Here is a 26,905-nt window from a genome sequence, read left to right as displayed (position 1 = left end):
TGCCCAATTAAAGGTATTGTTTTATCTTTTTTCTGTTTACACGAGGTCGCCTTATTTAAAGTACTTTTTCAGAATCAGATAGGTAAACATGTGCGTTGTGCGTGGTATATTGGTTTTGGAAGGAAAATCGGACACGAAAATGCATGTATTTCCTGAAGTTTAAAGTGCAGATAATTTATACATATATGAACATTTTAACTTATGCATTTTAGAAATTGAAAAATAAGAAATTGTTAGTTATAGGCCTAGCCTAGTTAAAAAATAGAAAGCAGTGGGCCAGGCACTCATCAACGACAAAGCAAAACACGCTCGCCGTGATCATTACATTCGCCTTGCTTAGCACACGCCACACCACCAGCTGCTGTTGTGGTATCGTCTATAAGGCACAAATCGATTTTATTTTCAGATGAGAACAATAGGGCCTACAATTTTATTAAGGTGGTGTAGGCCTAGATCATAATTCATTTAAAATGAGTTGCCAATCTGGTTGTGAACAATTTTGTTCAAAATTACAGAAAGTTTTCAACAGGTAATTTCGTTATATTTTTTTTTAATTGAATCCAAATCAATAAATATTAATTAGGGCCTACAATTTTGAATTTAGATATTAATTATTATTAAGATGTATTGTCCCCCTGAAATTGAAAATGTTTTTGTTGAATATGCCATTTTAATGTCACAATATTTATCCACTTTGACCAAAAATGTGATCGAAAAAAAATACCTGAAAAAGCAATAAATAAGCTGGCTGCCAGCCAATGGATTTAAAGCCCCCTTCCCTACGTTTTTTAGATCTAATTTAAGATCACAAACTATATTTAATGTAAAAATAATACTATATGGTCCTATTTCGATAACTTTTTTCGTCTTTAAACGGTTAAAAATGTGAAAAATAAGGCGATTCTAATAATTATAGCGGCCCGCTATAAATCCTAAAATGCATTGCGCGCGGATTGATATTTTTGTTTTTCACCTGTAATTCGCCCACTTTTCGATCGATCGTGAGGCCAAAACAAATGGAAGACTCCTAACTTTTCAGCGAAAATACCGGGTTTTCCCCAATTTGTATCAACGGAGTCTGGCAAAAATAGAAAGACAATTAATGCAGCAACTATACAACGTCAGGCTAGGTATATAGCTAGCGTACGATGTTCGTACGTTACCGATGTTTACCAGCTAGGCCTACAAAACTAAGCCTAGCTAGGCTAGGCCTAAGACCATCCATGAGAGGTCGATCGCCGCGAGCTACTTAGGTAGTGCATTGTTTCTCACTTTTTATCATAATTTACCATAAAATGTACATTTAAGACAAGGAATGACATGGTTTAATGTTTTTAAAGTGATATATATGGGCAATTCCACGGTAACGGAATTACAATTCACACTGATTTTCGGCCTTTTTTAACCAACCCACAAGATCTGGTTAAACTTTGAATAATAAATTTGATGTGTGTGTGTAGTACACATACTTACCAATCTAAAACAGTCTACTTAAAAAAAAAAAAATTACAATTTCTTGATATTCTGGTAACTTTTATTTTGGTAACGGAATTACACAGAAAATTGATAATTCAATTTTTAACTTGAAACATGTGATTCCGTCTGAATACTATAAACAACTGAAGATTATGATTGGTATTACAGTGTAGACATAAGATGTGGCTAATTTATGAATACAAGTTTACTTCGGATATTTTCATAGTTTATCTGCATTTGGTTAGTTTTGTCTGGTAACGGAATTACATGACATGGTAACGGAATTACGCGTCTGATTATTGATTCGAATAGAACATCAAATAATAATTTTTTCTATGTTTTTTAGTGTTCTCATTGAACTTTAACAATGATTGATGCCCATTTAAACCAGATTTTAATCATCACATGAATTGGTTGGATCTACCTACTATAATAATAAAAAAATGCGCCCATCTGTGGTTCACAGAGCTTAGTCAATACATGCATGATCTGTCCACTGTATTTAAGTCATCTACACTATAACTAGAAACAAAATGTTCCAAATTTAAAAATTTTAACAAATTGAATTGTGAAGCTTAATTCTCATTGTCATATTCAAGAGCCTGGCCAAAATTTCTCTAATATTATTCTGGCCGAACTGCCTAAAACTACCCACTTTAAGCTTAGATCGTCAGTATCACTATTGAAGTTTAACTAGCTGTTGTATACACTGTACTACAGCCATCATCAAACTAATCATTATTAAATATAAGTTTATTCACTACTGTCATCAGCTTTATGACTATCAACCTTCATCAACCTATTTTGATTCAGATAGATCCTTAAAGTGGTGCCCGTGTACATAGGGAATGAATTTGAATGATTTTAGTATCGATCGGAAATATAGTATCTACCGTATACTATACTATGACTCTATACACTATGGATTTGTTTTGGAATTGGATTCATTATTTATTAATTAATTGTTAATTAGCTTCATTTAGAAACAATTTATACAGTACTAAGACATATATGTAGTGAATTAAGGTATATTACTTTATGCATAACCCAATGTAATTCTGTTACCATGTAATACCATGTACCAAAATTTAATTATTATAATTAATTTTATTATTATTAGAGGAGACATACTGTAACTGGTTACTGATAATGATATTGGTTTGAGCATACCTACTGTAGTATTAGGATAATATAAAGTAATTTAAGTTTTTATAAGCATTGGTTAGCTCATAGGAAGTATGTTTTATAAACGTTTTAAGTGATTTTGTGCATCAATAGTAAATTTCTACTATAAGTGACTCCATGGAACTGTTTTGGCCACTAGGAATTGGATTTATTATAAATAATCAATTAATTGTTGATTCCCTTCACTTAAAAACAATTTTATGTGATTACAGAGACATTTATAGTGAATTAAGATACATTATTTTATACCTATACCCCCATGTAATTCCGTTACCAAATGTAATTCCGTTACCGAATGTAATTCCGTTACCAAGTTTTCTACAAAACTAGAGAAGACCAAACAAAATGTGTAATTGATATAGGTAAATGGGCATACCTAATAAGAGAATTTAAAGTAACTCAAGTTTATAAGCATTGGTTAGCTCACAGGAAAACTTTAATCAATTTTTTGGTAACAGAATTACAAACAAATTTACTAGAAAATGAATGATTTCTTATAGAAAGTGGGAGATGCGACATGAAAATTTATATTAATATTAGTGTTCTAGAGACCATGAACTCAAATAATTAGAATAATTAAAGTCAACAAGGATTGAGTTAAGTACATAGTTCAGGATTGTGTAATTCCAGCTATTTTTTCAGTTTCAAATTTCAAATTACACATTCGACAAGGCAAGCAATTTTTTAAGAAATGTGAATTAATAAAACAACAATTTTAGTTGGAACTAAATTCCACACATATTAGTAAACAAAAAATAACACTTAAGTGTAAGTTCATGTAGATTTAAAAAATGATGATTTTGGTCTTCCAATGGAGAATTGCCCATATGTATTATTTTCCAAAAAACGTCCAAAATTGCAGGGAAGGGGTCTTTAACCATTATTGTGTCATTTTATAAGTGAAAATATTATTTTGTTTGGTTTTTTTCCATACGAAAGTGATTAACTTAATTTGAGCGAGTTGCCGAGCGGTTAAGACAGTGGAACCGTAATTACGTAACCATAACATCGGCAGGGGTTCGAAGCTCACTCACTCCATGGTTCTGGTGGTAGAATGAGTCTTCTCGGATAAGAACTATAAAACCTTTGTGTGCACTTTAAAGAACCTAGTACATCTTTCGAGATGAGTAGGGGGTTACCCCGGTGTATTAATTAGTAAACCACAGCCACTGATCACCAACTGGACCCTCTGGGACACCAGTCTTTGACTGAAGAGGTCACCCAGTATAAAAAATAAACAAACAAACAAACAATTAAGACTGAAAAATACCCAGGTATTCAAAGTCTGATTTTATTAATCTTCATGTTTTTGGGGACAATACATCTTTAATTAAAATTAATAATAAATAATATTAATTTATTGAATTGTTTCAAAATGTCAATGAATAAGCATTGACCCCTGACATTTTTTATAATAAACAGTAATAATTTAGACTTTCTTTTTCACCACAGAGATTTTATAAAGTTGTTGATAGGAGGTCAAATTTTATCTTTACTGATTTGCGGAACGGGTGTAACAAGCCAACTGTTGAATTCTGAACATGGAATAAATGCTCCAACCACTCAAAGTTTTCTCAACTATTTGCTGCTCACTATTGTATATTGCACCCAGCTTTGTTTTAGATCAGACAATAATAATTTTTATCATATATGTCGTAATCGCGGTTGGAAATATTTGCTTGTGGCGTTAATCGATGTTGAAGCTAATTACATGGTTGTAAAGGCATATCAATACACAACATTGACCAGTGTACAGGTAATTGGTGTTTGCTAAGTATTAAACTATTAGTAATGTATAAAAAAGGTTTGATGATGGGTACTAGTTCATGTTGGTGCAGTATCTACTCCTAAAACATTAGGCTTGAATCAAATGCTACATAGCCATCAACTTACGAGTTAAGAGATTGTTTACTATTTATAGACATCAATGAATGTTCACCCCTTATTAAATGAGGTTACTAGGTTCTCCCCCCACCCCCAATATCTTAGATGATTTTGTGCTATGGAAAGCCATTTGCAGTATAAAATTTATTAAAAAATCGTAACTCCTGAGGGGACAACAAAATTTACTGTAAAATGACTGGCCTACATCACTGTATGATTTTCACCCCCTTAAATCCATTGAAAAAAAAAACACAGTGTATAATCATAGGCACCGTGACAAACGTGGGCCTATGCTTATACACTGTGGTGATCAAAACACCTTTTCAAATTTTTTACAATCATACACTACAGGGAATTTGGCCAATCTTTTACGAACATTTTATTATTTTTAAATTAACATGGTGCCCTGAAATCCACTGAAAACGCTATGTTATTTTTGTTTTTTTTTACATTCGGCTGGTCTGCAAGATGGCTTTCATAGCACGAAAATCGTCTACTCTCATGGTTTAACAATATTCTTTATTTAGCTTTTAGATTGCATCTCAATACCTGCTGTTTTATTGCTGTCATACGTTATTTTAAAGACCAAGTTTTTTGCCAACCACATCATAGGCATAATTGTATGCTTGATTGGAGTTCCGCTGATGGTCTGGGCTGACCTCAAAACTGGACGTTCACATACTAATGGTCAGTTACTTTTTTATCTTGATCAAAACATTTTAAAAATTATTATTTAAAAAGGTTGACAAAAGCAATCTACTAAAAAAAGATAACCATTGTAATGAGTCGCAAGAATATGTTTTATTATACATACCGGTAATTACATGACAGTTTTGTTACCTTCGCCGAGGAGAGGTAATATTTTTGTCTGAAATATTTAGCTGTGTGGGTACAGTAAGTACTGTATGTTTTGTTAGCTGGATAATGTCAAAAATACCGATCTTTAGCAGATAAACATTAAATTAATTAAATTGAAACGATTTTTTTTCCTTTTTTTACTCCTGGCAGAGGTTGCAACTCTCTGACTTGCTCTTGTTTAGATTATGATTTTATTTCCCACTTTCGTGTTTGGCTCTTGGTTCGTACAGTAGTTCCCCTAGTCTATGAGATAAAATAACTCCTGGCATGGGATTATGAAATTGACACGTTTCTTAAATTATTTTGTAGGATCTGATAAGTTACTTGGTGATATGCTATGCATTGTGGGCGCTTCGCTGTATGGTGTATCAAACGTGGCCGAAGAGTATGCTGTACGGTTTTACTCACGGACAGAATTTCTCGGGCTTATTGGTTTATTTGGAAGTTTCATCTGTGGCATTCAACTGTAAGTTAAAACTAGAAATTAAGACAGGATTCTTTCTGCATGCGAGCGTACCTTTTTTTAAATTTATTTTTTATTTAACCTTATTAAATAGACGGTGACCCTAAACAGTGTATGCTGACAATCACAGGGCCTTCAAGATGAGTCTGTGTGTGACAGTGCCTATGTATATACTAGTACACCGGGGTAACCCCATATTCGTCTCGCAATTTATTAGATTTACTAGGTTCTTTAAAGTGCACATGAGCTAGATGTGTACACTGGTCCTACGGTTTATAGTCCTTATCCGCCAGAGCTGTGGAGCGAGTGAGACTCGAACCCTTGCCGATGTTATGGCTATGTAATTACAGTTTCACTGTCTTAACCCCTTGGCCACTCACTCGCCCACAGCTCAGAACATTAACACAAACCAATTAAACCTGTTAATTTTCTTTTTGTGACAAGCCCTCTCTAGTATTAATAATTAATTTGTAATAATGCTGAATCTGAAACAATGATTGGTACAGTCATTGGAGGGACATAATAAGATAGCTAAACATAACCTCCTTTGAGGTTACTAAAGAATTGTTATGTTTTTTGTTCTGTTTATCACCTGACAGTAATTTATTATAGCTTCTAAATATTTACCATCTCATACAGTAGCATGTGATTGTCAATTGACATTAATGTTGCAATAACAATTAAAGTGTGACAACTGATGATCACATGGCGATAAATAAACAACAATTTTCTTACTTTTTATGCTTTTTATCGTATTCAAACTTCCAAATTGTAGCTGCATTTTACAACCTTAAGTTTTGTGCAATAATTTGTATTTTATATATTAGTTTGTTTTAATATTTTTTTTATCGTACTAATACTAAGGATTTCTATTTTTATTTTATGATGATGCATTGATAGTGGAAAAATAAAGCATTTCAGAGTATTCAGTAAATAAGATATGCTACTGTACTTGCAAAAAATAGCATTAATTTAATTTAACTTTTTATCTTTCCAGAATTATTTTAGAACGTGAAGAATTACTGACATTTGCATGGAATTGGCAAGCTATTTTACTACTGCTTGGTTTTGCAATATGCCTTTTCAGTTTATATTCCTTGATGCCAACCGTAATCAGACTTAGCAGCGCCATGGCCGTTAACTTGTCGTTACTAACGGCAGATATTTATGGTCTTCTGATTGGTCTATTTGTTTTTCGTTATCATGTAAGTTGTTGTTTACGATGAGAGGTGATTTTAGGTGTACGAACTCTGAGCGAAAATCTTGTATGTAAAGCATTATCTACACTATCAAACTTTATGTGACAAAAAAAATGTGCTGTGCCCATATATGGACGTGGTGATGTCATATCACTACCATATTTGGGCACATCACACTTTTTTGTTTGATAGTATAGACAGAACTTTAGGCAATGTTTCTGCAGCCAAAAATTAACCAATAATTATTCAATAAAAGATTAAAGGGGGATTCTGGGTTTAAAATTGCTTTTAAATATCGTTTATTTATTAAATAAAAAATATTATAACAATATAGACATGTCAGAATGAAGAAGTAATAACGAGAAATTTAAAAAATTAAATTTCATATACATTTTAGGGTAAATTCATGGAAAGTCTGTTTTTTAGCAGCTTAGGGAAGCTCATTAATATTCATGAGATATTCACAAAATCACGTCATCAGTGGATTCCAAACTCGCGACGTCATGTACAGTGTGTTTGTCAACTAATTTACATCCCTCTCCCCTGTCAAACGACAACCACCCGATCATTGTGAAATACATTTTTTGTAGATTTTCTAAGCTAGGCCTAAAGTGTAATAATAACAGTAGTAGCATATATTTATTTGACATTTAATGAAATACAAAATTTAGTACAGATTATATATAGATTGTATACAGTTATACTATTTTTATACCTCGAATAGTACAGATCGTATTATCGGCTTCAAGTACTAGGCTAGGCCTAGCCTAAATTATTTGTTGTCATGGGTGAGAGCCATTCTGACTTGGGATTCCATGCCACGATGGCTACCCTACGTTTTACATTGGGGCCCATCATGGGCCTAGCTAGCCTACTAGTACTACTAAACGATTGGCCCATAAATAACAAAACTCAGTGGATCCAAACCCATCCTATCAACCAAACTCCTAAACAATCTAAACCTAAAACGTTCTACAAAATCGGCTGTAAATATTGAGGCAAAACAAGGTCCGATCGCCGTCCGCACGTATGCCTATGGTGTCCCGATCGTCTAAGTAGGCCTAAAATAGGCCTAGTTTACTCTCCAAAAAAGCGGATACTGCATCAAGCAAGTAGACCAGGTAGTAGGAAGGAGACCTGGCCGATCCGGCCCAGTTAAAAATTGAGCTAGCTAGTGTAGTAGACCCTATGCGAATTGATACTACCAGGCCTTTTACTATAGGCTACACTTGTTAAAATTAGCAATACTTATGTTTACAAATATTCCAACTCTCTCATTCGAGCTATATTATCTATACCATTCCGGTAGGTCGAGTCGACCTTCAATCAAATACTGTACATCGTTCATGTTGTGATTATAGACGGGGTATACTCGACCCGACCAGTTTGGTATTGTATACTGTATCTGCTTATCACGTGACGATGCCAGGCATGGGCAGAGAGAGCACGTGTATCGTCGTCTCGCTCTCCTCGCTCAGGAATGTATACGTTACGCTTCATTGATTTTGAAGGCTTTCCCTAAGTCAGTGCGAAAATCGGCAAACGTAAAGTGCAAACATATCTAAGTTTTCACTGTTTTGATAAATTTTCATAGAAAATTGACTTCATAAATGGGAAGACCGACTAAAATTACATCAGATAAGTATAATTTTACAAAAGTAATTGATATGGTTAATGATAACGAGTCGTCGGAAGATTGACCATTTCACGAATTTCCTATTCTGTAACACAGTGTCATATCGCCGTAGCTGCACTTGTAATCTGGCCTCATTTCACAGCCTTCGTTCTGCTTCACTGGGCGCTTATATAAATTGAAACTTTTACCGTTCAAGAGACAAACAAATATATTTTACATTTTTTACTATTCATTTTAAACCCGGAACCCCCCTTTAACTGATAATTATCAGATAAAAGTTCTTATAAAATGTCCTGCCCGACATCCCATGGTCACCACAAATTATGTGATGCATGTAGAATTTCACTGCCTGTGTCAGCAACCCTGATACATTTCTGCTGAGCAGCAATGGCTAAACACACGCTCAGGAATCAAAAGGATAATTGAAATTAATTAGAAAAAAATGAGAAGTTAAAAATTGTTTAGGCCATTGCAGACATTGGTTTCCCAAATGGCAACCTAATTTTTAGAAATTCTGCAACGTCTGCAAGTACATAATAATAAAGTACATAAATAAGTACGTAAATAAAAATACATAATAAAATACATAATACCAATAATTTTTGTTTCTTCTCCAGTTTTCGTTTTTGTATTTCTTCTCGTTTGTGACAATCGTCTGCGGAATAATCGTATACAGTATGAGGAAAACTGAAGTTGCTGTGCCGCCAACTAATTATCGCGAGTTCAGTAATGAAGACGACAACGGTGTGGATGTTACCGGTGATACTGAAGATGTAGATGCTATCCACCAGACAGCAAGAAAGTGCTTAAACGGTGATCAAACTGTTGAGAATCCATAATTGGGGGAAAAAAAGTTTATCATGTAAAATGTGAAGTGAAGCAGTAGTTTAAATTGCAGTAGAAGCCCTATTCAGACAACACCCCTGTGAAACATACGAGGGGCCATGTCTTTTAAGGAGACACTCTGTTGGGTTCAGAAGGTGTCCCCTTAATAGAGGTTCTACTATTCAATGTAATCCAAACTCATAGAGGACTTGTCTGAATAAACGATATGATAATAACTCATTACCTGTGGATTGGATGCTACCTCCTGTATCTTGTTTTTAATGAGAACACCTTCTTTTAAGGAGAAACTTTGCTGGGTACAGAAGGTGTCCCCTTAATAGAGGTTCTACTATACAATGTAATCTAAAAGTATAGAGTACTTGTTTCAAACAGACGATAGGATAATAACTCATTACCTGTAGGTTTGATGCTACCTCCTGTATCTTGTTTTTAATGATAACACCTTCTTTTAAGGAGAAACTTTGCTGGGTCTTAATCGTGTCCCCTTAATAGAAGTTCTACTGCAATTGGTTTAGTCTGCATAGAGATTCACCATAAAATGAACAAAGTTTAGATTAAATTATATATAATTTATTTTCTGTTAAAGATGTATTGTCCCACAAATACATGAAAAATGGAAGATTAATAAAAAAAAAAGACTTTGAATAAGCCATTTCGCAGTTAATAAAGTTAATCACTTTCGTAAAAAATGAAATGTTTTCACTTATAAAAAGGCAAAACAAACGGTAAATTACAGTTTTTTCAGTTAAATAATTTTTTTTTATCTAGTTTTTGGTCAAAGTGAATAACTTATGTTACTTAAGCCTGTTTTTCTGTCGACGTTATTCAACGCTATCGTTAACAATAATTGGCGATCTCCTATGTAAACATTGAAATGTAAACATTGAAATGTTAACAATTTACAGGAAAAGGTACTCGCTATCGTTATCATTTCAACTTGATCGTTTTCAAACGATACTCGCTATCGTTATCATTTCAACTTGATCGTTTTCAAACGATTGTCGTTGAACTGTTAACGATCATCGACGATAGCGTTGAATAACGTCGACAGGAAACAGGCTTTAAAAATGGCATATTCAACAAAAGCATTAACAAAAATTGTCATGGGCACAATATATCTTTAATATTAATAAAATAGAAATGTATTTGATACATGAAGCATACATACATTTTCTTATTTAATGTAGGTTTTTAGATACCAAATCATTGTGGTTATCATGATCTGCGTTTAGTCCCAGAATAGGATATTCTCTAAGAATTTTTTTTTAAATCGAAATTTAATTTTACAGTATACACTCACAGAAACAAATTAAGCTATTTTTGTATTGTTGAATTGACAATTAAATGTATACAGCTAGCTAAGTACTTAATACCGTGAGATCTTCAGATGTCTTTACCAAGAAGAAAGTTTTGTGAGCTTTTCCTACATTTTGTATTGCAAATATGTTGGCAAAGATGCAAGTCATGTTCACTCACATTTTGTCATTGTGTGTTTTTAAGATAAAAAAGAAAAAAAAATGAGAAAAAAAAAGATATTGCCTTTTACGATGCATTCAGTTTATTTTAAAATTAGCACCAACTTGAAAAGTATTTATTTTCACATTTTTGAATGTATAAAATAGATGTTATAAATTTTGAATAGGTAGTAGTCTTATTAGATAAGAAAAACTGCAATACATTTGCCTTGCTCGTTGAAAGTAATGTTGCTAAAAGTAACTTTACATTTCTATTTAAGACAAATTATTTTAATGGTTGTTGATCTTAAATTATAATATATCAGTAGTTTTGGAGGAGGAAATCAAAATTTTAAAACTAAAATTGAGCAGTGGAATTATCAGAACAATCTATTTCTGGGGAAGCGGTACCGTACCTCACTATGTCCATCTCTTGCTCCCCAACCCACCTTTTTTTTTTGGAGAAAAGAACAAATTTGTTTATTTATTTTATGATCATGAGAGAGATCAATCCAGCTAAAGCTGATCAGAGCAGAACAATACCGTGATTTATGATTAAGTCTGTCAAAAGAAGACAGTGGGTTTTGTATAACTCTTTTTTCTTGACTGCTACAAATAATGTATCTTTAAAATTGATTTTTTGAAATTGGAAATAAAGAGAAGATTATTGGTATGAAATAAATTTTAAATATTATAAATATAATTGTGGTAATCGGTCATTTATGTTTGATTTTACAGTATTAAGTTTTAAGTTCATCCAGCACAAGTTAAGGTAAGTATACAGTATTAATTGACTTCGAGTCGCGTCTGTTGGCATGGCAAAATGAGTTAACCAATCGGATCTCTTTATCCGAGTAACTATACCCACAATTCATTGCCGTAGGTGGAAACGTCGAAAAAAACATTCGTCTTCGCCCCGCAAAATAAATCGGAAAGATTTTAGTATTTATTATCCATAAAAAACTATTCATTCAATTTAGTAATGGATGATTTTCAGTCCCCAGAAGAGGTAGGTTTGTTTGGTTCGTTTGCCGATTCTGAACAAACGTAGTTAGACAAGATAGGCTGACTTAAATAAAAATGCTAGGCCAACCAGGCAGGCAATTTTCTGAATGTTGACGCACTGGCGGTTGTTGGTGATATCGGTAACCAAGTACGGTCGCCATAGCCTAGGCCTAGTTATTTATGTCAAATTAATCTACTCGGCATTTGGATGTTCATTTAATGGCAATTAAAGAACAGAACAATTAAGCTAGGGTGTAGCCTAGTTAGGCCTAATTGTAATAATAATAATAATACAGTAGGCCTAGGCCTAGCCTATTATTCTAGGCCTATTTATTAGTATTAATAAAATCTGTTTTTCAATAATATAGAATAGGCCTAGGCCCTAAATTGCCAGCATTTTATTATTTTTAAATGTAACTTTTTTTTTGTAAAGACTGCTTTTGTGGTGGATGAAGTGAGCAACATCATCAAAGAAGCCGTGGAAGGTACAATTGGAGGAAATGCTTATCAACATAACAAAATTAACCAATGGACGTCAAACGTAGTAGAACAATGTCTCAACCAATTGACTAAATTAGGGAAACCCTTCAAATATATAGGTAATTCAAATTTAACAAACATTTATTTCATCAAATGCCATACAAATAATACAGAGCATAAAATGAGGACCAACCTAGAAGTAAACTTGTCTCAGTTGACCCTTCAACTTACATGGTTACAGAAAAAGTTGAATTGGTCTATTTGAAAATATGTAAATATTAATAAACTTTAACTTTATGAAAACAATAATTATTGTTTGATGTATTGCAGCTTAAACATTGTAAATTGATGTTTTTAAATTGTATGTGCTATCTTTTACATTGTAATTTTCGAATTAGATAAATAAGTCTAGGCCCCATGCTTTTTTTTTATTATAAACATTGTTTTTTTTTCAGTGTCGGCTGTCATTATGCAAAAGAATGGAGCTGGTCTACACACAGCAAGTTCTTGTTTTTGGGATAACACAACAGATGGTAGTTGTACTGTGAGATGGGAAAATAAAACAATGTACTGTATTGTCAGTATCTTTGGCTTGGCGATATAAATGCGTGATAAATAATGCGTTTTGATGTACATAATATGAGTTCAGTTTATAAAATGGATGTATCAATAAAAAGAATTCATTGTTTATAATGTATATTGTATTATCCTTCCAATTTAAATGTGCATATACACTGGAATATTTTATTAATTTAAGCTCAGCCTTGTTTAATAAATACTTTACAAAACAATAGATATCTTATAATATCCATTGGTTGTATCCCATGTGCCAATCTACCCCAATGGTTGTACTGTATTGATGATGTCAACATTTTTTTCAATATATTTGAATGGTTACTAAACTTAATCCAAAGTCAGTTACAGTAGAGAACCTCTTTGGGAGGGAAAAATGTGTCCCTTTATAGGTGTAGCTCCTGAACAGTGATTGGCCATTGTTTTAAAACAATATATAGATTCCTGTTTGTTTCACGCCATTTAGGGTGTCTGAAAGGAGTACCACTGTATTAAAATCTCTCTAAAATGCAACAAAAATTATTTCAGATAATAAATAATAATAGAAAGGGTGATTAGTTCTAAGTATTTTTTATTTATGATTTATAAACATTTTTGAGGAATGACAATGTGGTGTTATTGAAAAAAAGATTTTTTATAATTAAGCCTAATTAAATCCGTTTTTGACAATTTGCCAGATTATTTTATCTACATTTAGTCAGTTCCCCAGCAATGTGATTTAAATGACTATGTAAAATTCATGGCTTAAATAAAAGTTAGGGACAAGCTCATGCCTTCAGAATCAAAATGAAGTTTGTACTTAGCATGTTGTGTGAATTGTGTACATTAAAAATTACTATTTAGTAAGTATAATTATTAATACTCAAAAGTGTGTTTTATTGTAGTTCTACAGTACGACCCCTATAACACTGTCTACACTATCACACTTGATGTGAAAAAAAAATGTGTGCCCTTATGGACATGATGTGATACCACTACCATATCTGGGCATATCACTACCATATTTGGGCACATTGCATTTAGTTTGTCAAACTAGTTTAGACAGAGCTCAAGTTACAAATCAAGTTACACCTTTGGTACCCGACAAAATGTCCTCTTAAAGGCAAATTTACACAGACGAGTACGAGTGGATGGTATAGCAATATAGAATCTCTGTTAATTTCTTATGAACATTTTACACAAAACGCGGAGCAGACTGGCGGGCGGTTTCCGCTCAGGATAGATACAGATTATACGTGGGACAAGCTACGCGGTTTTCCGCTTAAGCTTGGTTCCCACGAGGACGCAACGCAGAGACGTAGACGCAACGCAAGCGAGTTGACCAATGGCAAGCGACTGTTCGAATAATTCATCGCTTGTGATTAGTCAACTCGTTTGCGTTGCGTTACGCCCTTGCGTTGCGTCTCTACTGGGAATGGCCTTTAACAGTTGTGTCCCCTGAATAGGGGTTGGTTATGTGTTAAAACCTATTGCTCCATCATGTTCGTTTCTGGGGAAACTTGTAAATACGTACCGGTCCTCTGAATAGGCATCCAGGTCCAAAGGAGGGATTATACTAAACATTTATTAGTGAATTTAGAATTGTTTGTTGTTGCTGTACAGTTCATAGAACCCTCCTTTGGGAAACCCCCAGTGTGAACACTCCTACAGTATTTATTAGGTGCTGTATACCAAAATCAAAGGCAATATTTTCTTTTAGAAAAAGGGGTATGGGATGTGTTGAAGGTGTCTAAATAGGAGTTCTATTACTACTAATTGATCGTCTCTCAAGTAATCACAGCCAACACATATACTTCTGTCCCGTTTCTCTTTTACCGCCGCTAACAATCTCTTGACTTGCAAATCCATTAACAACATCAATGTCCTTCCTATCCAGATTCAATCCATCTCAGTCTGACCCTCTCACATTGTCCCCCATCCCCGGCCCGCCAACCTCGTCTGTTTGTATGCAAAGTTCCACTACAATTGATGCGAACCCCGTCGCGAACGTACTGTATTTGTCGCACCATCTGCTACTCTCACAACTGATACGATTTCGTGGAAAAAAAGTACATTTTGTTAAAAAAGAAATTTGTCTGGCAAATGGGTGGTGGTTTCAATTTTAAACATAAACTAGAACGTTTTTTAAACCAGAATTAAATGAAAACCACCTTTAGTATAATAATAATATACTCAACTCCTTCAGCTAAAGACGTAGAAAAACTTGTTGAAAATGGTGTACGTATTGTGGGATTTCCATTGTTTTGGCAATTTTACATTGTTTTAAAGTCATCCACCAGTGGATAAATTAGTTCATCCAAAAAATTGCTCATTGTAAAATAATATGCCGACGCCATAAACAATAAGGTGTAAATGGTAAATGGACGTTTTTTTAACATTTTTAATTTAAAGATCCTATTATTAATAAATAATGTGGAAAGTAGGCTTACCAATGTGAAGTTGTACTGCACCTAACAATTGTGTCTGCCTTCATTGAATTGATTATTATTTTTGAATAATTTCATATTGTTTAATTGATTATAATTAATTTATTTTAATAATTATCACTTTATAGCATGTATCACAATCATAAATGTTGATTGTGCCGCCCTCTATAGTTGATATCTAAGAACAAACATTACGCAGGTGTTTCAAAAGTCACGTCTGCCGCCGAATGAAAGGAAGAGTTATCAAAACATGAAGTGAAGAAAACAGGAAAGTAAGCTTTGTTTTTTATATCTGAATAAACTACAAAAGAACATTAGTTTAATCTACATACTCAACGAATCTGACCTAGTACTTCAAATAGCGTGGTAACGACACACCTTTTAAGTACCGCGCTTGAAGGATTGTCAAGTTGTCTCGGCATTCATTCAATCAACAGGCTAGCTAGAGGAGAGAGCAGCATGCCTACTTAATTTAAAAGTACAGTGTAGCCTACAAATACTTACTGCTGGCCAAGGTAAGGTTGAACTTTGTATCCGGGTAGGAGTTTTGAGCTATCTATTTTGTGTCTATTCAGTTTTATAAATTATGTATTTTATTATAGTGCATTAAAAAAAGTGTAATTTTCAAGTAATAATAACAATAATGTTTTTTTTTCTTCGCTGTACCACACCGCACAAGAACTGGTCATTTTCAGCAGTACTGAAAACCGAGATACCTGTATGTAGTGTTCCGGTTATCAACCCTGCTCTCAATCTAAATAATCTACCATGCAAACCACTATCCATCTAACCCTATGATAATTTATTCTACTTTTTCCTTATAAAACTGAACCCACCTTATCCTCAAAATAATCTATTCACTCGAACCGAAACAAACTTTTTACCTCCTTGTTTTAAATTGTCGATCCAGTACGGTTGGTTCCCATTTAGATGGAACGCAATAATGAAGTCACGATGCATGTTGACAATCACAAGTTTTAAACTTCATTCATCATATCTTGATTGGTCAACTTACTGCCATTTTTGCAACATAAAACTTTCGCGAATTTGAAAAATAAAGTACAAGTAAATATAGTAACAAGATCGCGTATGCGTGACCTTGTGTTATAAAGATTCTAATACATAGCTATTGTATACTAATATACGATCTGAAAATTATTCGCGGAATGAAACTTTCACAAAGTTCAATTACTCCCGAAAGTTTAATGCATGTGAAAGTTTCTGGTTTTACAGTACTTGCAGGTAGATTTTCGCCCTCGCATCCAAGTGGAAACCAATCTTTAGAATCTGGTACTGGATCTCTTGGCTAAAGTGTTTTTTTTTTGTACAAAAAAAGAGAAAAATTAGCAAATAGGACTTCATAATTCACTTTTATTAAACATAACATAAAGTTAATGACCTTAAGTTTATTTTTAAAATAGGGATTTCTAATAACACGTCGCATATTCACTATCTGATACTGATAGTCTGGTTTCAAGAGAATTAAATAATATGTTAATCTTTACTGAATGATTGTATCAATCTATATCCTGTTTTTTTTTAGGACCTTTATTGTGTGTACTGGTTTAGTGACAAGAAATCACAATGCCTTTAGGCACATAGAGATATCATACTCTATGCTCGGTATCATAATTATCCTAAAACAAATTGACTTAGTCTTTGAAAGGAATTTAGCTTTATCTAATCAAATAATGACACATCTTACGATTATTTATTGTAATATTATGTGATGTCTGTACAAAATACTATATTTTGACCACCTTTGTAAAATATTGTTGAAATAAAAATAAAAACGGATATTATTAATTTACAGTAGTAATTATTCTTTTTTATAATATTTATTGGTTATGAATAGTCTGGCAGTGGGGTTGGGGAAAGAGGGGTAGAATTAGGGGGGTTGGGAATTAGGTGGGGGAGGGAAGATCTACTGTAGGTGTTTACATTCGCTTACAGTATCATACTGTATGTTGTAATGAAAGTTAAAATTGGTGTCTTCGGACTACTGTACTTCATGTTTATGTTGTACTGTAAATAATTTGATTTTATATTCTGGCACTAGTTATTGTCAAAAAAACAACACATTTTCTAGCTACAGTACCTTTTCTAAAAATACTTATTAAATCTACGAAATGTTATATTTTGTGCTGGTATTATTAAGTGGTGGTTGAACATAGTCATATGATATGGTCCTCAATGTCTTTTCTTAATACTGTACTTCCAGTCTTGTCTAGACTCACTGGCTAGCTGTACGTGAGCTGATTATAATTTTTGCAGTAAGAATATCATTTTTATTTTTTGCTTGTTTTTGTTTTAGCCTTCGAAATTTTTTTTTTTTTCAGGTAGTCCATATCTTAAAATTAATTCCACCGTTGGATTGTATTTTGTGTTTGGCTTTTTTATTAAAAAAAAGAACTTGTAGATTTACATTCTGTGAAATATCAAATTTCTAAAGCGCTGTTTTGATGTTCCTTGATGCTTTCTGCATGAATTCAAAATATTAAAATCTTAAAATGATAGTAAACATAAGTAAAAATTATAACAACCAATTAAAAATGCTTTTCTATTTCATATTCAATTTCTTATTGGGTGTCATTGTAGCGAAATATTATTTCAACTTACAACATATAAATGTCAACTTTGTATTAAGTGACAATGACTTGTACTTGCAACAGATTAAACACCTAATAGTATTGATTTAAATTGAAAACATTTCTGTCAATTGATGCCGTAATTGTACCGGAACAAAATAATGACACTAAATTCTCTTTTAAGTAAATAATAACCTGTCTAATAAAACTCTTAATATTCCACGGTTTGTTATCCTTTCTGTTATTTTCTATTACGAATTTTATAACCTAACCATCATATCTAGGACAAAGAAATAAAGAATTGTTACTGTACAGCTAGAGTGTAAACATTTACCCAGGTCACTGAAATAGTTTACTGTTTGTTCATTTTTATGAAATAAAAAGTGTGATACTCAGTTTAAGAATTTATGGTATTTTTCTTGAGTACAGTAGAAAAATGTATAAATATGTATACAGTGTTATAACTACTTTGTGGGTGACCATGTCTTTTCATGCATACAAAATTCAGATGTAAAAAAAAAGAAATCTAGAGATAGCACTAGGTTTGTTTTTAACTTGGTAAGGTAGGGGTATGGTATACAATACTATAGTAGGTACACGCATCAGGCATACGTGCTGAGGTCCAACCTTAAGCAATCACGCTATGTACCCAAAATCTCACACTTTCTCACCAATCTCAATTTTTTTTTTCAAATCAAAATTCTAAAGCTCTGTCTACACTGTCGAACTAGTTTGACAACAAAAGTGTGATGTGTCCAAATTTGGTAGTGATATGCCCAAATATGGTAATGATATGACGACATGTCACATAAAGTTTGATAGTGTACTGTAGACAGAGCTTTCGTCCAAAACAGCATAAAAATGAACTTTTTTTGGGAGTATAATAATGAATATTGATGATTCAGGCCGGGAACATTTTGGCCATGAACGTTTCGCCCCAAACCAGTGGGGAAGTTCCGTCCCTATTTTGGCTAAAAAAATTTGGAATTTCAAGCCAACAGCAACCTAAAACTTGACATGTGTATCCCCTGTTTATACTGATTGATTATCTAATACTATAGCCTAGGCCGAATGAATTCAACTATGAAATGAATACAATGGATTATGAATTGATACAGTACATAGCTATCTAATTCTAATGATGTGATTACATATGTTTTTCTTTAATCTCTTGCAAATTATCGTCTTTTATGACTGCTAAAGTGATAGTTGTTTGTACTAGTTTAATAGGAGAGGATAAGGTGTGAAATGTTCACAGACCCTTAGGTTAAGAGGTACAATACAGGATAATTACTTTTAAACTTCCATTTGTTTTGGCCTCACGAGCGATCGAAAAGTGGGTAAATTACAGAAATAAATCAAAGAATATTAATCCGCACGCAATGCATGTTTGGAATTATAGCGGGCCGCTTAAATTATTAGAATCGACTTATTTTTCACATTTTTAACCATTTAAAGATGAAAAAAGTATGGTCAATAGGACCATATAGTATTTATTTTTACATTAAAGGTAGCTTGTGACCTTAAATTAGATCTAAAAAACGTAGGGAATGGCACTTAACCTAAAATATATATTTACTTTTCATAAAAAAAATGTAACTTGGTATTAAATTTGGATTTCTTCTTTAATTTTTAAATTGTTTGCTACTGTACTGTATGATGTTTGATACTGTACCTGAAGTAATTGTAATGTTTAAGAAATAGAAACTCAGACATTTCTAGCATTGATAAAATAAATGTTTGTTGTGCACACCAAAGTATATTTTTAAAATATAAAACCTGCTCCATTCCTTAATTCAATATTTTGACATGAATTATGTCAATAGGAACAATAAAAAATGACAGCCAGCTTGTTAAAATGTGTCATGGGAATTAATTCAGTTAATTGAAATACTGTAGTTCATTTTTATCCATTGAATAAAGTGGTCAGAAAACTGAGTATACAGTATAGACAATAATAGAGTAAAAAAACCGCTCTATGCTATCATACTGCATGATTCAATATTTTGACATTAATTACGTCAATAGGAATGATATTGAAAATGACAGCTTGTTAAAATGTGTCATGGGAATAATTAAGTTATTCCAATAGTCCATTTTGTCCATTGTAATAAAGTCTTAAGGTGTTCAGCTAACAACAGAGTACTGTATATAAAGACTGTGCTATTTTAATCTAAAAACAAAAGTGTTATTGTATGTTTATTTTCTTGATCGGTAGTTGCTTTGATATTAAGTAATATATACACAATTGTGTAAGCGTATACAATAGTGTCTGTGTCAGGTAGTCGCTTCGGGTAAAATCAATAATACGCGAATATGAATATCATAACTTATTATGAGCTGTATGAAGGTTCAATCCATATTTGGCTCCTGGTTGAGTTACGGTACGTTGAATCTTGGATCGTTTCTTAGGCTGTAAGCCATTCCACACTATTGATCTTTTTTTTTGTTCTCTGTAATCTTGACTATTCATATTCAAATTGAGAGATGAATGTAGTCTTGTCATCGTGCTAAGATCTTTAATTCTGGATACTTTCACTGCTTTTAAATTAGTTTCTAACTTACAGTGTGGTTCTTCTTTATTGAATATAAAAGGTAAGGTTTACTTTTTTTCACTGACATGCTGCATTAATAAATAGCTGTGTAATATTTTTCTAGCCTAATAAACAATACAAAACTTGAAAACAGAAGATTGTTTTGTACAGTAACACTTTTATTCTGTCATCTCATAGGTTGTTTAGCCTCACAGTTGTACAGTCAAACTACTGTACCTATTAACAGTCCAGTAAAGCCAGAGTTTAATACCCTTTTCACACCTGCAAAAAGTAACAAGTTGTAACCAGGTTTGCATAAGGCCTTATTTCTGCTGCCAAGAAAATACCGTATTTTATAAAAAAAAATTTGTGGATAAAATACGGTATTACAAATTTATACCGTATTTTTTTACCTTTATCGACCAAATAAATGAATGACAGTTTGGGTAAAAAGAATTAATTTTAACACGACCACCCAAGAAGTATTGTTAGCAGAAACGGGGTACTAAAAAATACCGTATTTTATACCGTATTTTTATACCGTATTTTGAGCAGTTGCAGCAGAAACAGGCCCATAGTGTGTAGACAATTTTTCCCAAGATTTCACAAGGTGACACTGATGAGAGGCATGTTTTGTTGTTACTGCAAGTGGGTGCGTGTGATATTATAATTACCTATTAAACTGTCCAATCATAGTAATGAAACAGCGCGCAACTATGTTTTCTCCCGAGATTTCCTACGGTTCGCGTTGTTATGCAACTGTGCAAAGGATAAATATATACTAACTGTACTTTAGAAAGCATGGGTTAGTGGCAGTTTTCACTGCTGTTGGTTGTCAACTGAATAAAATAAATTATAATTGGTGAGTTGTGTAATTTGTTGGGTATGGTGTGAAAATAAAAAGAAAATACAAAAAAATATTATAATTCTTCACCTAGAAAGTTATTTTTTGCTAATTACGATATGATAAATATTTATTATCGATGCTGCTAACGGATGACCTTACTCATAAACAATTATCATCATCAATCGACGTTTACCGTCATTATTATTTTAAACATAATATAATAAATTCAAACTTGGCAAGTACAGATGAAAAAAGGATAAAATATATGACACACCATGTTTGTGTGTGTGTGTATTTGTTTATATTTTTGTTCGCTGTTTAAAATGTCTCTTACAGTGTTTACCCAGGATTTTTGATACTTATTTTCAAACTTTTAGTTCAGTTCATAATTATAATACCAGAAATAAATTAGATTATGCTTATGATTGTTTAAATACGGAGGTTGGCAAGCATGATATTAGTTATTACTTTTCAATGACCCAAAATATGGAATACTTTACCAGAACTTAAAATTATTAATTTTATATCTTGTTTTAAGTCCAAATTACATGAATACCTTGTTTCTACTATTATTGTTTAAGTTAATAATATATCTGTCTTAAGTTAAGTTATAACTGCATTCGTTTAAGTTAAATGCCTTTTTTGTTTATTATCGTGTTTCTTACCTTGCTTAAATATGTTGCCCGGACCCCACATTTTAAAGCTTAGCTTCCAGTGGGGTACCCATTTTCTCATTTTTTATTTATTATTTTAGAAAATGTTAACTGTATTTTGTTTTTATTTGAGAAATAAATTATTATTGATTGATTGATTGAACATTAATATGCTGATTGCTCTGAAATAGACCATTTGAGCAGCAATTTCATTTTCCAGACTTTTTGGATGATTATAAAGCATTTGACACGTAATACAACAAAACTAATGTTTATTTCAAACCTAATTAGCCTTGACTTGTAATTCATAATAATTAGTAATTATTGTAAATGTTCTAAAGAGTAGATTGTTTTACATAATTAACTTGCTAAACTGGCCATAGATTAAAATAATAAGTAAAGCAAATCAAATAATGTTGTGAGTTTGTTTTAGAGCAGTGATGTCTCACAGTATAAGTTGGTTTTCCATCCCATGCAGTTTACTGTGTCACTAATTTCTCAAAAGCTAAAGCATGCAAATTATTGTAACTTTAATTATTAAAATATGAGAAATATTGCATGGCACCATGGTTGTCATATGAAATCAACCAATCAAAATGGCGAGGACTATTTCAGTGTGTTCTATTTTAAATTCTTTATATTTATTATAGAATATATAGAAATATACTTTTTATAATTATACTGTAAAAAATTGTTATATATTGACAATAATTTGATAAAGGCTATGTTATATAATATGAAATCAACCAATCAAAATGGCGAGGACTATTTCAGTGTGTTGTATAATAAATTATATAGAATATTTATAGAAATATACTTTTTATACTGTAAAAATTGTTAGCAATGCTATTGACAATAATGAAAACAGTTTTGATAAAGCCTCTTTGATCACAGTCATAAGACCAGTGCTAAATGCTTTCAAGCCATACTTTTATTATTCTGTTTGCTATTGAGTAAGAACCATAGAGATATTATGTGGAACTTAGTAACTAAAGAACACACTGCTTGAAAAATGTTATTAATCTTTTATGGTTTGCAGTGTCCTTGCTTTTGGTTACATTGTACAAAATCTATTAGTTTTTATAATTGTAATAATTATGTTACAAACCTGACCTGGGTTTAGTCTATTGAACTTTCTAGAAAGAAAGAAAGAAAGAAATGCAATCTTTTACGGATGGATGAATTCCTTATATAACAAACAGACATGGTCAACTCTCTTAAAATTAAAAACAAGTTATTGGCGGTTTTATATATCCCTACAAATATTGTTTTAAAGCTGTGATAAAGTGGACGGAACAGCAGTTTTTACTTGTAATTGAGTAAACAAAATAGAAAATTACAATCTAGTATACATATTCCACATAGAACTTATCACAGGTTATTAATTGATTGGTTTTTTATTAAATACCTTTTTCTATTATTCTATGTTTTTTTTTAAGCAAAAATTTGGTAAACATTACAAGTTCCATGTACTGTAGTATTTCTGTAGTAGTTTTCACAGTTCATTAGACATTTAACAATTAGGCTACAACACTGCAACGATCCTCTGGGATGCTGTAGTCAAAACATACTAATTCACTTATCTTAACACACATCACACTCTTGAGTAAATCACAAAGTAGTGACATATATTTCTAGCCTGACTAAATAAAATACAAAATCTAAATGAAATAAAATTGTTTAGATTGTCTCATTGTACAGTATACTGAAATTTTAAGGCTAAATATAACTGTAGTTTATACTATTTGTGCCTAGCTTACCTGGAAAAACCGACAATAGCCTGTGCTCTCCAGACTGAGGTGCTTAGATGTTAAAAGTTCTTAGAACACCCCTGTACCATAATGGACTAGTCCGTTTACATGGATAAACAACCCTCCCACCGTCCATGCAGTCAAGTAAGCAAAATGATTAATGTTCGTTGGGACGTTGCCACTTGTGGGTGTAGTTGCAGACTAGTCCATTATGGCACAGGATGTTCTTGGAACTTTTAACTTCTCGTATTTAAACCATCCCTCTGGAGTGCACAGGCTATTGTCGGTTTATCCATGTAAGTGGCACTTATAGACTACTCAAACACCATTGGTTTGTGTACTGCCTCATTGATGGTCTCTTCAAGTATTTTGTATTTCCTTGGATGTCAATTTGGAGCCTCTTTATTAAATACCAGTATATTTTATGTCAATGTTGAACGAAAGTTAACATTGCATTAAATAATATTGTTCTTTTATGATCCAATTTGATATTTTATTTATGTACAGTATGCATGCATCTAATTTATTAGATAAAGTAGAATCCCTCCTATTCCGGGGAAACTATTCAGTGAAAAAAGTATCAAAGGCAATATAATGGAAAGCCAACCCCTATTGGACAACTGTAAAGGGGCTCTTATGTTGATACAGAACTCAATTCAACTCAACTGAAATGAATTATTTGCGCAATATCACTTATGTCAACATTTTGAGCAACTGAACGGAACCAGTGTGCGAGTGCTTATGTCGACACTGGAACTGATTGTAACTACAGTAGTCATGGTTACCTTAAGGCGCGCATGACACGATTCATAGTTGTATAGGAACCAGGAACGCAAGCGCTTTTACGGAAAAATGAAACAGATCCCTACTGGTCGCGGTTATGCATACCGCACATGTAACTCAATTTGAAGTTTTCAGTTCCGGAAAAAATAGAACTGGGCAACTGGAAGGAAATAAGCTTACTGTATGTAAAAAATTTTGTTGTGCCTGTCAGTTGCGTTTAGTTGCTCGGAGGTCGACACATTTAAGTTTAGGTCGACATAAGGGCACCTTTAGAGGACACTTTGTGGGGTCATGAAAGTGTCCCCTTAATAGGAGTCTACTGTGTTTCAAACTAATTTCAGTCACCATTGAATTAAAACTGGAGCCATCTATTGCTTCATGCATGACTGACCGCATTTAGTGTAAAGATTATTCTTATCACTGTACTTAAATGCATACCTTTCTTTTATTGTATTTCAGCATCGAGCCGCGTTCACAGAGAGTAAACTGTCATCAGTGTTCATCTTCGTCATGCTCATGTGAAAGGGATAAAATTTGATGAGTTTATCACCATGTAAACTAGGCTGTTCTTTTTCGCCAAGTTTTTATGATAGTTTATTGTGTTGCTGGTTAGCTTTGCAGGCAGCAGGCGCTGTCTTCTCTTTTTACAGTAAGTATCTTTATAAAAATTATATATTGTTAATGTTAGGCTTTTTTTGGGAGGACCATATTGATTTCTACCTTATTTCTCCATGGGAGAACTAACGCTTTTGTACATTTTAATAAGTATCTTTGAAAGAAATGTAATCTGTTTTTTAATTGTTAAATCCAGATCCATTTTTCTTGAAAAAGTATGAAAGAAAAATATGATTTTTGTTTTTTTATATCATTTTAAAATCGTTAGGCAGGCCTACAATGGAAGAATTATGATTCCTCCATGGGCCTACAGCATTAGCAAATTTAACTAAATTAATAAATTTTAAAAAGTAGCTTGCTACTGTAAGCTAACTGTAGTAATACAAAATCAGAGAGCTTTTAATACTGTCCAGTGGTAGAAATGAATTGCGCGGATAAGCCCCCTAAAATTTAACAGCCATGTCTTTTGAAAATAAAATAATTGAAATTTTTTTTTCTGCGACCCGACGCATCATTTTCATCATTATGAGATTGTTATTAGTATAATGCTGGATCTGCCCCAGAGTGCTATTTGTAGAATATTTTGTGATATATTTGTCCATACTGTACCAGCATTGAATAAACTATCTGAACAATTTCATTCACAACACACCTTTTAAATGTAACTTAATATCATTGAAAGTACTATTATTTCTTAATATGGTTGGTAAAGTTCGCTGCCGGCACAATGCGAACACTCCCCGATTTTGAGGCAGGATCACCATATCCAATCAACTGTTCTGAAGATCTATAGAAAGAACTGTTATTTGTAACAAGTGTTTGGTATTCAAACAATATATGGTTCAATAGATATTCTGTGAAGGTAGTCATAGAACTTATCTATCTGACATTAAGTTTACAATGAGCCTTTATTTAACTGATCTATCGCTAACAAAAAACCTAAAAATCTATTAGAAAATCATCATCATGGCTTTAATTTGGTAAGTGCTTTATTATATACAGTAAAGTTCCACTTCTATACTCTGTCATACCCTGATTTATAGAATACAATATTTCTTTCTTAAATTGTGTTTAGAGCTATCCTGAAGTCTCATAAATATATAATATTAATAAGTTAAATAACATATGTACTGCATAAATGTCATTTATTTGGCTGGATATTACAGTTATACATCATAACTCTAGTACATCATCATAATCAATAAAAATATAAATCTATAAAATGACTTGTTTAAACTTTTATAATAATTTTTGTTTGATTCATGTGATACTTAATAGGAGTGAGGTGAATTTAGGAGGTTGGAATAGATTGGGTTTTTGTAATGTCAGGACCACACCCACAAATGCCTTATATCAGCCATCGAGTGGGGCCAATGCCAAAAATACTTGACATAATATAATATAATATACAAATAAATGTAATAGATGGGCGTGTCACTATACTGTAGTTATTATAGGGGTTGGCAATAGTATAAAAACATAGGCCTATTTCCCCTTGCTTTTCAACTAGGGTGTTTCTTAAATAGGGTGTACCCAAATAGAGGTGTCCCCTATTAATAGAGGTGTCCCCTAAATAGAGGTGTCAGGATAGTACTAATAAAATGATTTAGAGAATACAATATTTCTTAAATTTACAGTAGTTTGGAGTT

General features: G+C 32.6%; 3 protein-coding genes across 4 annotated transcripts in view; all 3 read left to right on the top strand.

Moving 5' to 3' along the window:
- The first annotated feature begins 107 nt into the window (after positions 1–107).
- On the top strand, positions 108–11,677 carry LOC144848522 (solute carrier family 35 member F1-like). Its single transcript, XM_078705309.1, has 6 exons — positions 108–529; positions 4,114–4,417; positions 5,073–5,232; positions 5,713–5,869; positions 6,864–7,071; positions 9,319–11,677. Exons 1-6 carry the CDS (start codon positions 471–473, stop codon positions 9,538–9,540), a joined length of 1,110 nt encoding a protein of 369 aa, XP_078561435.1. The 5' UTR covers positions 108–470; the 3' UTR covers positions 9,541–11,677.
- Positions 11,678–11,862: 185 nt separating this feature from the next.
- On the top strand, positions 11,863–13,091 carry LOC144847818 (dynein light chain Tctex-type 1). The gene is made up of 3 exons (XM_078704345.1): positions 11,863–12,010; positions 12,440–12,605; positions 12,942–13,091. The coding sequence occupies exons 1-3, from the start codon at positions 11,984–11,986 to the stop codon at positions 13,088–13,090; spliced, it is 342 nt and encodes a 113-aa protein (XP_078560471.1). The 5' UTR covers positions 11,863–11,983; the 3' UTR covers position 13,091.
- A 2,604-nt stretch (positions 13,092–15,695) lies between these two features.
- Positions 15,696–26,905, top strand: part of LOC144848482 (uncharacterized) — a 37,005-nt gene continuing 25,795 nt past the window's right edge. For both annotated transcript variants that reach the window (XM_078705245.1, XM_078705244.1), the window contains exons 1-2: positions 15,696–16,000; positions 25,101–25,290. The gene's annotated coding sequence lies outside the window, so the exon portion shown is untranslated. The remainder of the gene's footprint in view (positions 16,001–25,100; positions 25,291–26,905) is intronic.

Source organism: Antedon bifida, chromosome 7 (assembly GCF_963402885.1).
Source record: "Antedon bifida chromosome 7, ecAntBifi1.1, whole genome shotgun sequence".
Classification (NCBI taxonomy): domain Eukaryota; kingdom Metazoa; phylum Echinodermata; class Crinoidea; order Comatulida; family Antedonidae; genus Antedon; species Antedon bifida.
Note: the sequence above shows the minus strand (reverse complement) of the source record. Positions and strands in the feature narration are given on the sequence as shown.

What these genes read in the sequence shown, in the direction of transcription:
- LOC144848522 (XM_078705309.1), top strand. Translation starts at nt 471, where the DNA reads ATGAGTTGCCAATCTGGTTGTGAACAATTTTGTTCAAAATTACAGAAA. An exon ending in TTACAGAAAGTTTTCAACAG is followed by an intron (nt 530 to 4,113) that starts GTAATTTCGTTA and finishes TTTTCACCACAG; the next exon opens with AGATTTTATAAAGTTGTTGA. An exon ending in TGGACGTTCACATACTAATG is followed by an intron (nt 5,233 to 5,712) that starts GTCAGTTACTTT and finishes ATTATTTTGTAG; the next exon opens with GATCTGATAAGTTACTTGGT.
- LOC144847818 (XM_078704345.1), top strand. Translation starts at nt 11,984, where the DNA reads ATGGATGATTTTCAGTCCCCAGAAGAG. An exon ending in ATTTTCAGTCCCCAGAAGAG is followed by an intron (nt 12,011 to 12,439) that starts GTAGGTTTGTTT and finishes TTTTTTGTAAAG; the next exon opens with ACTGCTTTTGTGGTGGATGA. An exon ending in GAAACCCTTCAAATATATAG is followed by an intron (nt 12,606 to 12,941) that starts GTAATTCAAATT and finishes TTTTTTTTTCAG; the next exon opens with TGTCGGCTGTCATTATGCAA.